At 41.6% G+C, this 16,184-nt stretch overlaps 2 protein-coding genes and 1 long non-coding RNA gene across 4 annotated transcripts in view; 1 reads left to right on the forward strand and 2 right to left on the reverse strand.

The window, feature by feature from the left end:
* Positions 1-888: 888 nt before the first annotated feature.
* On the reverse strand, positions 889-7,692 carry FIGNL1 (fidgetin like 1). Of its 2 annotated transcripts, none has more exons than XM_031589169.2 (2): positions 7,612-7,692; positions 889-5,859 (listed from the first exon to the last, which is right to left on the reverse strand). In XM_031589169.2, exon 2 carries the CDS (start codon positions 5,849-5,851, stop codon positions 3,785-3,787), a length of 2,067 nt encoding a protein of 688 aa, XP_031445029.2. In that variant the 5' UTR covers positions 5,852-5,859; positions 7,612-7,692; the 3' UTR covers positions 889-3,784. The 2 variants fall into 2 exon arrangements, with proteins under 2 accessions (XP_031445029.2, XP_031445028.2); XM_031589168.2 differs by having other exon boundaries at positions 7,422-7,676.
* A 302-nt stretch (positions 7,693-7,994) lies between these two features.
* On the forward strand, positions 7,995-15,601 carry LOC116226328 (uncharacterized). The gene is made up of 3 exons (XR_004166303.2): positions 7,995-8,086; positions 9,531-9,600; positions 15,514-15,601. It is a non-coding gene; the product is annotated as an uncharacterized LOC116226328 (long non-coding RNA).
* DDC (dopa decarboxylase) overlaps positions 8,080-16,184 on the reverse strand; it is a 49,233-nt gene continuing 41,128 nt past the window's right edge. Inside the window, exons 12-13 of the mRNA XM_031589167.2 lie at positions 15,567-15,668; positions 8,080-11,485 (exon numbers count right to left, since the gene is read on the reverse strand). Coding sequence (XP_031445027.1) covers positions 11,270-11,485; positions 15,567-15,668 — 318 coding nt within the window. The 3' untranslated portion in view covers positions 8,080-11,269. The remainder of the gene's footprint in view (positions 11,486-15,566; positions 15,669-16,184) is intronic.

Genomic DNA, 16,184 nt, shown 5'->3' on the forward strand with positions numbered 1-16,184 from the left:
GACCATACAGAGCCCATGCTGGACTAGATATCAGATATCCCTGAAAAAAACTGGCACGCTGGAGCCTATGCTAGAGCAGAGAGAAAGCGTAAGAGGGAAGGCACTACAGAGAGGAACCTCTGTGTGCTGACCACAACATCTCTGCTGCACCACCTGGAGAGAAGAGTGGAAGTGAAGTTGAGTTTAAAGCAGCAGGGAAGAAGCGGTTGTTAGAATGCTTGCCTTTGTTTTTCACTACCCAAATCTCTTCTGACAATAAACTGATTTTCCCTAGATTTAATCAGTTTTGCTCACAACACTAACTGATAAGCCATCTGTCATTATCTGAACCCACTACCTCCCTTTTCTGCTCTATCCCATAGGCAGGGGAACAAACAAGCAGGTGTGTGTCACGTGGCTCTTAGCAAAGCTAACCCACCAGTATCTCTTTAGTTAAAGGAACTGCTCCTAAGGCTTCTTTCAAAAGCGTCCCAAACCTGAGCTGTCATTTAAATGTAAAAGGAAAGTGTGCTAATGAGTTTGAAGACAAGTGCAAGCATTCTTTGTGTAACTGTAGTTCTCAGCATCTTCTTAGTAAACACAAGTGCTCACTATGACCAGTCTGCTATTTCCAACAAAATTATAACTTTTATAGGAAGCTTCTTTCTCTTCTTTTTTTTCTTTTTTTCTTTTTTTTTTTTTTTTTTTTTTGCTTGTTCATTTGGTGCTTTTGTTGCTGATGTTTGTTTTTTGTCTTTTTTTTTTCTTTTTTCCAATTACATGGTGGTTTGGGAGTAGTAATTTCTAATAGAAAACCAAAAATTGCATTGTTTCAATTGGACAATCTTACCAACACTCTTAGAGGCCAGTCTGTTTTTCATCCACGTGCCATTAGTAAATGACAATCATTGCTGCTTCATCAGCTTTTTCCCTACTTGTGTTGGCACAGTTTTCTATAAATGAGCATTCAGCTACAGATTTCAAAATGCTCCAAGACAATTTAGCTAACTCAAATACAAGATGCACCGACAGAGTGTAAAGAGTGTGGATTGCAATGATTATTAAAAAGAGCTCACCTTTCCAGGACTGAAATTATTCACCTTTATTTAAGAGAAACTAAGAGATTGTGCAACAATTGTTGCTGAACCACAAAACCAAAGGAGAGTTCTGCATTTCTAAGTTCAGCCAGCCAAAAAGAATAAATAATGAAGTACGTAAGTTTCTGCATACAATAAACAGGTCCATTAAAGTGGATTTATCTGCACCATTTCCCTTAAATTGCAATGATGCCCTACTTTTGTGCAATTTTCTCTATTTTTGTGAAATTATGGTACAAGAGAATCAAATTTTGGGTGGCACTATTATAGTGGGTTATGAAATACGTATTGGGCTAAAATTGGAAGTCCTGCTCACTTGAATCCCGCAGCAAAGACTGAATATTGCTAGATGGCTGAAGAGATTGCCGTACAGTTGCATCAGTACAAAGAAAAGAAGAAAGTTTCCTTTCTTCTACATGAACTTCATGGTCATGACATGAACAAAGCATGTTCATGTCGTTCAAGATGACAAAGTAATAAACAGCGTAAGCAGCTGGAGGATGAATGCTGCTATCTGGTGTTACGGTTCCATCTTTTCTCTCTTTCACAAGTTCTCTTTTGCAGAAAATAAATGCAGCAGCGCAGTATTTCTTTCCCAGTCCTTGCCATCTTAGGAGCCACTTTACTGTCTATCGTCGCATGCATTCTCACTAGTCTTTCCAGTAGAGCTCTCTATTAAAAATGAAGTTTTCAGCATAAAGATAGCAATTAGTTAAGATGATGAAGTTTTTATTACTCTTGAACAACTCTTGAGTTTTACTAAAACAGTTAAAATTCTCCAGGGTTTTCACTCAGATTTTAAAGAACATATTTTCACTGGGGTTTTGGAGACAGCAGACGTATTCCCTAAAGCACGTTTATGACTCCCCAGCGTGAGCTATAAGAGCCTAAAGTGACACAAACTGTTTATTTTTATAACCAAACCCTTCTACTTCCACTATTTCAAAAATTAAGATAAATTCACAAAGCTGAATTTTTATATCTCTGCAAAACAATCCCTAACACAGCCCATGCTTCTGAAGACACAAGCTAGAACTGATTCTTAGGGCTTATTGTGATTAAACAAAAAGAAATGCTAAACTTTCCAAATTATTCCAAAATTAAGCTTCACTCATCTCATAGCTTTCTGCAGTTCCCGAATGGCTTTAAATAATGTTAACCAAACAGCATCAATAACTTATCCCACTTTAGAAAAATCTTATGACTAGCTTTTAAGTTCAGCTTTTTCCTAATAGAAGGAAAAGTGCTTTAGAGAAAGTGAAAATAAACCCCAGATACCACCATAGCTCTACAAAAATGAAAGCATTTCACGTATTTTCAGTTCAACTCTATCCAGCCAGTAAGGATGGATTATTTGAACAAAATGGCAGAGTCTTTCTTCAAGCCCTTAGGTAAGAATACAAAATAGAAGCTAGTTAATAATTTTATCACAGTTATTAGAAAACATTTTAAGTAGTTTACTTTGGGACACAGCATTTCTTCTTCCTATCTAATAGCATAAACTCAACACTATAGACAGCCCTATTTCATTCCTTGTCTCCATGTGAACAGGAGTGAAGCTCACCAGCAGTACACCCAGGCCTCCTCACTCTCCCACTTCACAAGAACACCATGTTCACAGGTCCTTCAAGCATTGCCATGGGATCTAAGTTCATGCAATAGTCGTAGCAAATGAGCCCCCTCTTCATAGAATAGCCTAGGTTGAAAAGGATCATAATGATCATCTAGTTTCAACCCCCTGCTATGTGCAGGGTCACCAACCACCCAGGCTGCCCAGAGCCACATCCAGCCTGGCCTTGAATGCCTCCAGGGATGGAGGCAACTTCCCTGCTAACAGGCCGTACTTTGGCTCATTCCAGATGCTACTTTCCTCCCACTTGCCAGATAGTCCAACCTGAAGTTTGCTACTAATTTTTTCTAGTTAAGTTTGCGCAGACATGAGGATCACATCACCCCACCCCACACAATATAGCAAGTCCATGGCCAGCCCTGAGAGCCTACAGCCTGTGACCCTTGGCCTCTTCTAGAGTTGTTGGTACCCTCCTGGTGAGGCACGGCATGCACGCAGACACAGAACAGAAAACAAAGTCAAATGGAAAAGCAATCAGAAAGAGAGTTTAATAACCTGGGAATAGGCTACAGTGATGTGGGCAGGGTTCAGTCAAACAACACCACTATTTACATGACACTATTCTCTTTCCTCCCCCGTCCTATTTTTCCATATGAGTTTCTTCCCTAATCCACCACTGTTCTTTCCTTCCTGCATTCCTGTCTCCTTTCAATTCAGTGTGCCCCCTAGTCACTTTCCCCATCAGCTCCAGCTTTGCTACACCCCTAACCAAATTATTTAGTTCTGTTATCATTACCTGGGTACTGTCAGGCTTATATTACTGATACAGCACAGCTGGCTGTGCAAGACTGCACCCCCAGGTAGCCCAATATTCCCTTCAGTTATAGAGAAAGTTCTGTCATATTCCCCTTAACATCAGTGAAACTCATCCATCCATCCTTCACAGCAGATCTCTGTAATTCCTCAGTTTTTTCAGTTAGCTACACTTCAGGCCAGTACCTGCACATCTGGCTGCGTAAATTTAGAGGGCTTATTACAAAGACAGATAAAAACAAAAAGCAGCGTAGATACACTAAACGATCACAGGTTTAATACATGACAGTGCTAAAGAACTGTTTCTGCAAAAGCTACAGTGCAACTATCTGCCACAGCCAAATGTCTGGTTCCAGGTTTCATACAGCTCCAGGTCCTTCGAGGACACGCTAGGCCGCACGGTTCCAAAGGCACTCTCAAAGTCAACAAAAGCAATGGGTCGTACTTGCTCTGGCAGGATGGTTGTGATATCCATGGACTGAAGACTGCGAATAGGGCCCAGAGAAGCTTCACGACATAGCTGTGTCATGTCTGCCCCAGAAAACCCATCTGATTGCTTAACTATAAGTTCAATTTCCTCTTCACTGAGACAGTTGTGCTCCTTTGACATCAGACGAGTAACAATCTGCTTCCTAGCTGAAGCTTCTGGAAGAGGAATGTAGAGTCTCTTCACAAGTCTCCTTCTGGCAGCCTCATCGATTTCCTGGGGCCGATTCGTTGCACCAACCACCAGAATACGATCTTCAGAGGAGGTTGTTGCTCCATCTAACTGAACCAGAAACTCAGTTTTTATTCTTCTTGAAGACTCGTGCTCCCCATCCCCACGCTGAGACAACAGAGAATCAATTTCATCAATGAAAATCACTGCTGGCTGTTGACATCGTGCCACAGCAAACAGTGCACGGACCATCTTTTCCCCCTCGCCTACCCATTTGGAAGTCAGAGAAGAGGCACTGATGCTAAAAAAAGTAGCTCCAGACTGGCAAGCAATGCACTTGCCTATGAGAGTCTTCCCAGTTCCAGGGGGACCAAAGAGAAGAATTCCTTTAGGAGGACCACGTAACCCAGTAAAGATGTCTGGCCTCAGCATAGGCCAGACTACAATTTCTTTTATTGTAGCTTTAGCAAATTCAACTCCAGCAATGTCATCCCAGTTCACAGGAGGCCCGTGGTCCATGATTTCATGCATAATGAGTTCCACCATTTTTGGTTCTATACTTTTCAGTCGTTCATCTACAGGAAGTAAAGGATCTGTTGGCCCTCTGGCATGAGGCTTACACTGCACTCCTCCGTTTTCATTTCCATCCTGTTTTGGGACTGGAGGAACAAACTTGCTAAATGGACCCCGAGATCTACCAGCACCCAATGACTTTTTTACACCTCCATATGTTGAGACTGGCGCACGCTGTTGTAGGCTTTGAGGTTTCTTTTGCTGATCCACCCACAGCTGTTCTTTTGCAGTTCTAAAACCAGGAGCACTACTCTCTTCACTTCCGTTTCTATTCCCGGAAGAACTGTTGGCTTCCATAGTACTGGAAGCCTGGCATGGAGCAAGGCTAGAAGTGGAAGTGCTGCCTTTATCAGTCAAGCCATAAAATGCTTTTCTTTTCCCAGACCATGCTTGTACAGCTGACTGATTGGGAAGAGACAAATTTTGTCCATCACTACAGTTACCTGTAATTTTCAGAGAAGCACCATTTGTCATTTCTTTATTTCCAAACAGCGGTGCTGCCTGGAACCCTGTATGAATCTGTTCGCTTAAGGAGGCAGAAGACACAGGAAGTATATCTGAAGTTTTGGTCACAGGAGGCACACTGCTTTGGAGAGACTTTGAAGACAAGGGATGCTCAAAGAAATGTGGGCCCCGACCTGTACATTTTGATGAGCTAGCACAGCGTTCACTCTCACCGGTGCTGCTGAAAGCACTGGGCCTGGGAAGGCCTGGAGCAGCAGAGGCACTGACCCCTTTATCAGCTAGTACAAGGGCATCTGCTGGTGCCATCGGAGAGCTCTGGACATTTTTGCCAGCCTGTATCCTCTCTTGCACACACTTCAAACCAAATACATTCTCTGTTGTCAAGGCAGATTGCCACTTGTCACTGTCATTTTGCTGACACTTTGCCAAAGTCAAAATGTTTTCGGCATAGTTATTCAAGCCAGTCTCTATGTTGTCAGAGTCAATAATTGCAGAGTATTTCTCTGCGTATTTTTTAAAGAGGTTGGCAGCACAGACCTGAGAGATCTCAGAGCTTGCCCATGCATACTGAATACGCAGAATTTTGGCACGGTACTCATCAGCCTTCTGTCCGGGTGTGCAGGTGCCAGAGGCAATAGCAAAGTAACTTTTCTGCCAGTCGCTCAGGTGCACGGTGCCATGCATTGGGGCCTCCATCACTGACACTGAAACATACATAAAAATACCTGTTGTTACAAAAAATGTTTCACAGCTGCTTATTTGGCTGCTTGCCCCTTTTCAAACTGCAAATAAATGAAAACACACATCATTTTTAATTGAGCGCAGCAGAACTTGTAAGTTGCTTAGCCAGAATGGACACTTTACAAAAAGGAAGCAGCACTGTAGGAAAAGCCACTTAGACTGAGGAGCTCCTTTTCTTCCTTGTTCAAAGAAAGAAAAGAAGAATAAAAAAAAAAATAAAGAAGAAAAAAAGAGAGGAAAAGTTTGCTTCTAACCTGTGGTCTCCTGGGGAAGTAAGTAGACTGCAAAGAATGCTAACAGATGGCCAAGCAAAAACTGACCTTGTTAAATGAAATCAGCAATGCTTTTTCTCCTATTTGACAAGATACTGCACAGTGCAGAGGAGGTTTGAGTACAGGTCATTGTTAAAAAGATGACAGTGATGGCAATAAAACAGAAACAACAAAGTTATTGAGTAGAACTATACGCAAACTGTGAGGGGAGGAAAAAGTGCAATGAATAGGCTTGATTAAATAGATTTGTAGCAAATGTTTGTAACCACTTATTCCATTTAGAACGTACTAAAACCACCCCTCAGCTTTATATTTTTGAGAAAGAAAGGTCTTGTCTGCTTACAGTAATGTTCACTTTTCAATTTTATATTTTAGAATTTAAATTCCTTCTGCTGCTGTTAAGTTCAAAAAATAAGAAAGACGGCCCTTAGCTCAGAAGGGGCATTTTACTAGCTTTGAAAGGATCAGACCATGTTTTTGACGTGATTTCACAGCAGTCTCTCTCTGTGGTCACGTGCAGAAATATCTCTGATAAGGTCAGGACTCAGTAGTTTATGAAGAAGCAAAAGCAAAATTAGAGAAGTCTACTGCTGCTTCTGCAGGGTTTACACTGTTCTGATCAGCAATTCTCATATCTGCTCATAAAGCACTTCCTCAACACAGCTGAAATACATCAAATCCTATCTTCTATCTGTTCATCTCAACCTGCACGGGGTTTTTCCAATGAGAAAAAAAAAAAAAAAGAAAAAAACAACTGTTAAGGTGGAGGTCGGTATGTTATCTCTCTCAGCAAACAGGACACAAGTCTCTGCGCCCAGCAGCATATTCAAGCAGAGATTCACACCGGTAGAAGCAGCACACGAATGCAGATTAATAACAAAGTGTGCAGAATACAAGGTTGCCAAGAAACGCTGGAGAGGGGAGACGTTCCACAGTTTTTACTTAAAAAACAAAACAAAACAAAACAAACAAACAAACAAAACAAAAACAAAAAACAAAAAAAAAAAACCACTTTGCCCAGCGATTTCATCACCGAAGCACCACAGGGAGCATAACAATATGGTTTTCAGCCCAACTCTGTAGGGTTGTTTAGGGAAACCAACACAAGACAGGAGCCAACACACGCGCCGGGCCGGCAGCAGGCACCACTCCAGCAGGCTGCAGCCAGCCGCCGTGCCGCGCCGTGCCGCCCCGCTCCGGGCAGGCTCCAGGACCCGTCCCGCCCGCACCCCAGGGCAGGGGCAGTCCCTCACCGGCACCGCTCCCAGCAGGCCAAGCCCGCCCAGCCAGGACTCGCTTCTCCATCCCTGGCCGCAGGGAAGCCCCGAACCCTGCTCCTCACTCCTGAGGTGAGGAGGCGTAACGGTCACCAAGCGCTGCAGCGGGCGGAGCACAGCGCGCCGCGATACATCCGCGCACCCAGCCCGCACCACGAGCACCCACCGGCCACGGCGGCCGACAGCCGCCCCTGTAGATCCCGCGCGCGCTCTGCCTCAGGCCCCGCCCCCCACGTCCCGCCCTACCAATCGGATAGCAGCGTTCTGGCAGACGCAACCAATCGGAAGGAAGGGCAGGGAGGAAGGGGGAAGGTTCGCTGCTGCCAACGTCATCAACTCGGGCTTAGCGCGGCCAGGAGGCGGGCGCGTGGGCCTTCCCGCTCCCTATTGGCCGTGGCTGCGGCGGGCGCCCACCAATGGGCGCGGACTGCGCGCCTCGCGGTAACGCCTTCCGCGGCGCTGTGGCGGCTGGTGCCGGATGGGCCGCGCTGTGCTGTGGCGTGACGGCGAGCTGTTCAGAAGGGTTCTGCTAAAAAGGAAACGTCCCGCAGCAGCTCCTGGGTGCCCCGCAGTTGGCTCAGAGAACGAGTTAAAAGTCACTGGTGGTGAAAGTTGGGATGCCAGAGTGCTCTGAGGAGATGGTACCCCTTACGATGGGTCTGGCATGGGCAAAATGGGAAAGGTTGGGCTTAACAGCAGAGACAGACAACTGCTGTGGTTTTCTTTGCAAGCAGATTTTATTCACAGTTGCAATGGTGGGCCTCCTGCAAGCAGGAGCGTGCAGAGAAAACAGTGTTACATCTTTTATCCCCTACTGCCCCACGCTTCTCTTTCTCCCCTGGTTCCTCACTGGCTGAGTACTGCAGGTTCACACTCTTCGCGACGCTTCACTAATCATACAAATACCAAGTAAACATAAATCCTCACCACCCAAACACAGATATCTTAATTGGTTAATTGCCTTCTAACAATTGCTTTCTTAACAAACATTTGGTTGTAACTTTCGGATGTCTGTTTTACAACATAAACATAAACACAGCCTCTTGTTTAATTACCCCCCTAACATTTTGTGCCACTTTTACACTGGGTCATTGTTCTGGTCATTCATCTGTCCTTGCATAGAGATAAGCTCGGAAGGAGGACAGAAGGGAGTATCTTGGAGCCTGCCTGTGGCATCCTTACATTCCCACAGAGTGGGACAGTTCTGCTTTGTGTAAAGGCCCTGACTCCTTGAAAGTTTGTTAAATGTATTTCACTTCTGCCGGTCTAATGAACAACCTTACAGTATGTTTCCTAGTTCAGAATACTTATACCCACAGTGTTTAGAACAATTAAAATCTATTGCAGCTTTGTGAGAAAGAATTTGTTAGGTAATTCGGTAACTATGTTTCTAAAATATGTTACGAATATGTATATGGTATTCTTACTTTCCACATCAGCTATTTCTAAGGATATGTTACAGCTTAATTCTTTAGATCAACTGCCCTTTTTCAATGTTCAATGCAGAAACAACACTTTCACTTTCCATACTTATAAAACCAACATGTAGGTTTGACAGACTTTGGACAGAGATTTAAAGGAACCACACGGCTCACAAAAAAGCACCAAACATGAGATGACTTTTCCAGTTGGGTTACAGGGTCTCCACAGATGTCACTTATGTACCACCATCCCATGCTTATGTGACAGACACAGTGACAACACTGACAACCAACCATGGGCATAATCTGACACACAGAAGCAAGAGGAAACTAGACATAACAATTTCAGTGCAGTGCAGTCTGGGGTAGAATCATGGAATCATTGAGGTTGGAAAAGACCCCTAAGATCATCCAGTCCGACCATCAGCTCATCCCACCATGCCCACTGACCATGTCCCTCAGTGCCACATCCACTCACTTACTGAACACCACCACTTCCCTGGGCAACTTACTGCCACTACCCCTCATGCTAAGCATATTAACAACACCTTTCATAACTACATATTTTCATATCTCACCATCAGTAATAAAACAATCTGCCATGATGAAGAGTGTAGGTGTTGTAGCCTTCCACTCTTTTACTCTTTTTTTTTTTTAATTACAGAATCTACGTGGTTACTGAAAAGTTATGTTTTTCCTTTCTTCTCCAGTAGCTGCACTGCATCCTTTGAGAGGTGGGTATTCTACTGAAGTGCTTTGCTGAGATTTTGTAATTATTTTTAACAGCATCAATCAGAACAGACAGCATTAGCTTTTGAACACAAGGTACAGAGATAAAGGTTCACATATTAACTATTCATAAATACAGTGTTTCCCCCACCAAAAGTCATTTCACTTACAAATATGTTGCAAAGCTACAGAACAGAAACAGCAGAAAGGTCCTTCTTTCAAAAACATTCTTTTAAACAATTTTGTTCTTGAGTTGATTACATAGCCCAGATTTTTATTTTTTTTTTTTTCTGAGATGACTTAACGTCAATGTTCTTAACACGACTTAACATTAATGTTCTGCAAAGCACATGGGGGGAAGAGGCAGTGGGAGACTGATTGCTAAAAAAGCCTTCATTGACTGCAGCTTCAAATCATCCCCAGATTTCAGGAAAAAGTATATATATATAGAACTGTGAAATTCAGATTTCTGTATTGTGCTGACCGTGAGGAAATGCACTTCTGTGGGTATTAGAATTAGGAAGGGACTTTCAGAGATCATGTAATAGGCCAACAGTCTGATCACTTAAGGGGACACCAAAAATTAAAGCATGTTACTGGGGGGCACTGTGCAAATGCCACTGAACACTGACAGGCACAGGGCGTCAGCCACCTCTCTAGGAAGCCTGTTCCAGTATTTGACCACCCTCACAGTAAAGAAATTTTTCCTCGTGTCCAGTCTGACTCTCCCTTGGGATGTCGCAGAGACAAAATGTGGCCAGCAGCAGTCTGCATCCCATGCCAGCTGTTCCTGGTACACGTTTTATTTTGACAAATATTTTTTTATCAAACAATGATAGCATAGATTACAGATTATTTTCAAGTAATTACTGCTTATAATAACTGAGTTGAAAATACAGAACATCAGGTAGCACATGGATTTTGGCAGAATTCTGAAGACAGAGCATCAATATGGATGACTGAAGTGAAAAGCAATAAGCAGCATAAACAATTTGCTGAGATTTGACAAAATCACTGTCTTAGAAGGAAAATTCTAAGGAGAGAGAACCTGCCATAAGGGCAGTGAGCACTCACTCCCTCAGTTTGACTGTATAATTAAAGGACTCTTGAAGTTCTAACTTCATTTGCAAAAATACAGACCACGTGTGTCATAGCATGTTAGTGACCCAGCTCGTTACATTTGTGCTTGCCTGGTTAGAATATGACCCAAACAGTATTATAACCGGGTGACTAAGCTTCCTACAACTTGTTTTTTCCTGAAGTCACTATAATGTCAAATTATTTGGTGATGACACCTTACATTTTTATCTCTGGAGTAGAGTTTTTGTGCTGGGGGCTTAATGTCAGCAACAGAGGGAATACTAACCCTCTGTTTCCATTGCTGGGATCAGTGAATGCTCTTGATAACTAACAGGAAAGAAATGACAGCTCGAGATGCCATGGATATGTCCCTTCTGGAAACAGGCAAGATGAAAATGCAGTGCAGAGAATGAATCACTAAGGTTAGAACACAACTTGCTGGCAAGGATTTTGCTACTGCAGCTGGGCTATGTAGCAACAGCTTCTCATTTTTTTCCCCTCATAACTCAACTTTCCCACCTGCCCCTAAAATTAAACTTGGCAACACAGAGAAAGCCAGCTAATTACCTCCTCCCTGCTGCTACCTCACCACTGTTACTGCTGGTGGTGGTTTTGTTCCCATGTTTTCAGGAGCTCGGTCGCCAGCTGTGAGATGTGCTGCCAGGCAAACTTGACGTGGGTGGATTCCACTGTGCGGGAGCAAATAGCAAAGCGTAGCACAAACTTTTCTCGCAGGTGGCACGGAACCAGATGAATCTTCTTGGCCTCATTTATGCTTTCAAGAAGTGCTTTATTTAGTTCATTTGAGCCCTGAAATCATTGTAATGCAACAGATAAGGTAATGAATTTCAGAAATCTGGAATATGTAAATCCCACCAAGCAGCCAAGCCTGTCACCAGTATCATTTAGCCACTTTCTCATCTGTAAATGCTTTGCCATCAAAGGATTATACAAAAAGTTGATGGCTCTAGAGATCATTTTTTCAGCCCAAAGAGATTTATAAATTAACTGTGGTTTAGAAGCTGTGTTCACTCTATGGCATTTGCAATAGCTGGGTACTTTCTCGTGACCTAAAGTCATAAGCTAAGTAGCTTCATTTAAAATCATTGATTATTGTATCCATTTCATTACAATTTTCTTAGATCTAATTCATAGAATCACAGAGTCATAGAATGGCTTGGGCTGGAAAGGACCTCAAGGATCATGAATCTCCAACCCAGGGGCCACCAACCTCCATATGTAATACTAGACCAGCCTGCCCAGGGCCTCATCCAACCTGTCCATGAATACCTCCAGGGACAGGGCATCCACAGCCTCTCTGGGCAGCCTGTTCCAGCACCTCATCACTCTCTCTGTAAAGAACTTAAATAAAAATGCAAGGCAGTTTTACAATGAACTCTATCAACATTTATAAAACAAATCTTCCAGTCTTCACTTTAGCATGGTTGCCTTTAGAGAATCTTTGGAATATGAAGATGAAAATCTTGTTCTTAGTTAAGTAATAATTAAGGTAATGTATCCCTGGCATGAGTAAAATTAAGGAACCAAAATTTGGGTTGCCCTATTAGAAAGCACCGTAAAAAAAGTATTCATTTAAGTTTCTATAGGAAGTGTCCTTCTCAGAATTTCAGTGTTTTCTACTTGAATTTAGAAATGCAGTAAACTAACCCTCTTCCCACTGGCAGGAACCATTCTCCTTATGAATCCAGGGACACAAAGGTACAGGTGCTAAATAACTTGTAGAAAGTCAGAGGGACTCTACATGCATGCAATATTGAATTTTATCTCCTTCTGTTGTATTTAATTCTTCTTGTACTCAACTACTGAATATGAGGATTTCCTTTAGAGCAGCTGTATGCTTCTAATACCAAGTCCTAAAAGAAACAGGACTGCACAGAAGAGCAGTGATTCTTTTCCAGGTTCAGCTGATGTTGAATTAATGGTTTTCTTAGTTATCTTCATCAGCAGTTAAGAATAAAGCAAAAGATGTGATCAGTTTTTCCAAAACAGCAGTAAATTGTTTTAAATGAAAACAGTGACAGCAGTGTCTTGGGATTTTGGTTCTGATTTAGCAACGCAGGTTGAAATGCTGACTGCGTATCCTTGACAGTCTTTATTACCTAAGTTAAAGGAACCCATATGTCTAATTTTGTATATCAACAGCCTGATGCCTTCAGATTTGCTGGCAGCTTGCCATAACAATGTAAGATATACTGCGTTGATCTCTAGTGCTATAATTTTACTCTTTGGAGAAATATCTATTATGCCACCACTGCTCTTTCCATTACACTGCCGGTAACACAGAATTGTAAGAGATGCTGGGAGTTCCGGTGTTCCCTTACTGACCATTGCAGTATTAGAGCTACAAAAGAACAAATTCATCTGCAACATGCAAAAGAGTACAGTTTTTTTCACTGTAGCAGCCATGGTTCTTCTTGAAAGTATCTCCATTAGAAAATGTTATCTCAAATCTACAGTTGTGACTTGCCCTTCTTAGCCTTCTCCAAAAGAAAACAAAGCATAAGGGAGACATGGCTTCCCTTTGGCAGTAAGGACAAATAAATTCTTTGTGTGCTTTTGGATCATATTACAATTGGAACTGAACCCAAGTCAAAGCCTTGTTTTGACTTAGCATGAGCTGTAAGGGAATTTGGGTGGGAGCCTGAAATTCATGACTGAGGTTTTTAGGAGCTATTCACACAACTTTTCTTAGAGTATCATGAACATTCCTACCTAAGAGATGGACCAACATCAACGTTTTCCATGTCCCTGCATTCCCCCCCCCCGCCTGCCATGGGACAATCACTGGTGACAATGATTCCCTACTTTTTTATTGAATGTAATCTATCATTAAAATGATGATCTTTGCTTATAATATGAAATGCCTGTTGCTAACTTTTAAGCAGTACAAGCAGTAATATGATGTTAATGCCCTTGGCAGGGGTAAGAGGAAGAAGGAGAAAGGTTTCTGTATCTTTCTTCTGTTCTACTCTCGCAGCTGCACCCAGGGGCTGCTGTGACACTCAAATGTCACATCAAATTGAAGTTAGTAGTGACAAATCATCTCCCAGAGCTTTGAGAAGAAAGAAGCCAGCTCTGATCGAGTCTGTCAGTTTTAATAAGCCAGTGTTCTCACTCCCTTGGAGGAATGACTAGCTTGGCTTGTATTCATCTACAGACATGACAAGAAGGCCAAACATTAACCCTTTGGCATGATACTTGGATTCCTTCTCTGACATTTGATGAAACAGTTATAATATGAAAGTCATAGATTATTACTGCATCTCTCTTCAGCATGGAGAAAGAAAACAAAAGCTAAAAAAAAAAAAAAAAAAAAAAAAGGATATATCAAGAACAAAGGAAGGAAAAATACTGCTGTTATTTTACAGCTGTGCAGCGTTACAGTTCAAGTTTCCTGTCCCTCAGCATTACTCTAACTATATAAAAATTACACATAGATTAGGTTTGGGTTGTTTTGTTTTGTTTTGTTTTTGTACAGGGAAGACAAGTGATGCAAACACTGCTCTCTCAGCATTAGATTTCAGAAGAATCATGCCTTTGTTCTACAACTTGCCTGAAAGTTTACTAGCTAGGTATCCAGTATTGTACCTTCACTTGTTTAACTGTCTTTCCCTGTGGACTTGTTTTCTTCCTATGGAGCACCAAGGATAGGAGACCAGATGTGAATGAACCACTGATCTGATCACAAGTGACAATTCCTGTGTAGCTAAGCTCTGTTTCACCAGGACCAACTGTTTCTTTAAACTAAACACAGAGCACTGACAGCTGACTCTGAATCTGCAAAACTGGTGTTTGCTTGACCAAGTCAGCGAGCAGACTCCAACCACCTCTTGTAACTGAGCAGTAAGTGCCACAGAACCTATTCCTCAACAATTTTGAAAAGTTCTCACTACGAAAAAAAATAGATTCACATTTCCACTCATTAGAACAACCCCACATTATCTAGTATGTCTGATCCCCTAGTAGCAGATCTTTTTTTTTTTTTTCTTTTAAACACCATAACTTCAAATGAAACCATTTTCCTATTGCATTTCCCCATTTACCATTGCCTTATTGTTACTGATATGTTAAACTATCAAACGGTAGTAACTAGGGCAACTGAATGACTGAGAAAAGAATTTGAGAAAAGGGGTAATATCACACTACCTAGAAGGTGCCAAGATGTGCTTCTGGGCTTTCAGAAAAGCCAAAAGCTCATTTGGAGACCTAAACTAAAAACCACGTGAAACAGAAAACACCACAGAAAGTGCCATTTTTCTTATTGTTTGGTGTTCAGATTCAGGGTCACAACACAGCCCTTTACAGCAGCTTTAGCTGCAAGCTCCTTTATTAAATGAGTTCCTTATCTGAAACAAGACACTGATCTCCTTTTAATGTCTGATATTTTCTTTAAAGAACAACAACAATAACAAAACTTTATTACTTTATCTTCATCCATGAAAAATGTTAAACATATATAAAATTGTTTATTAAATTTACACACATATAAAATCAATAAGACAAGAAGCATTTAATGCACACACAGACACATCATAAATAAATGCCTTGGGAAATATATTAAAACTACCACCTAAATCAAAGTCCATCCAGCACAGACTACAACAGCTATTTGATATGACTGGGTAGACTAAGACTACTTGTTTGCCTTGACTACAGATTTCCATGCTCTATTATGCTTAAATTTCTTGCAAGCATTTGATTTTAAGAAAAATGTCTAAGGCTTCTTTCTTTAATCCACTTTGATCTACATAAATTTTCCTTGCTTTTCTTAAAAAATAATTAACTGTATAAACTACAAAGACTGTATTCTACTGCAGGTGATTGTATTGCTATAAAACATAATAGAAGTATGAAGTCTCAGCTGCCTTACCTTCAGTCGAAAGCAGACTAGTCCCAAGACAACTTCAGCGCAGATCTCAAATCTTTCATCCTGAAGGACTAAATGTTCAAACTGGTGCGACAGCCTGACATGCTGAGAAGAAAAAAAGTGTCTCTATTGCATAAATTTGATTCATTAAAAGAAATGATTTGCTAAATTGCTTCCATCCTTAATCTCTTTCCTCATTTCCCTCTTCTAATAGGTGATGATACTCACACACTGCCATCTGCTTATGTTAACTTATATCATGTTTATGACTGTCTGAGACCATACTGAGCTATAACAATATTGGTTGCTCAGTTTATCTTAGGGATTATAGGTCTGTTTCTTAATGAAATGTTTTATACCTTTCAGGATGCCATATTAATAGTAAACCTTTGAAAGAATTCTGTTTTACATTTTCTGCCATTCTCAGTTTTGGTTGAAAATGGCTGCACAGTCTGAAAAGAGGAAAAGGGAGGATGCATGATTTATATAGAAAAAATGACCACAATTCCAGTGGACAACAAGATGGACAGAGACAGATGGGCTTTTTAGAGTAGTTCACTTGACATGAGAATAACTGTGAGGGAGGTAACCTGCTCACCCTTTCTGGCCTGGGTGCTCAGG

This window comes from Phasianus colchicus, chromosome 3 (assembly GCF_987193195.1).
Source record: "Phasianus colchicus chromosome 3, bPhaCol1.hap1.1, whole genome shotgun sequence".
In the NCBI taxonomy this organism is placed as follows: Eukaryota; Metazoa; Chordata; class Aves; order Galliformes; family Phasianidae; genus Phasianus; species Phasianus colchicus.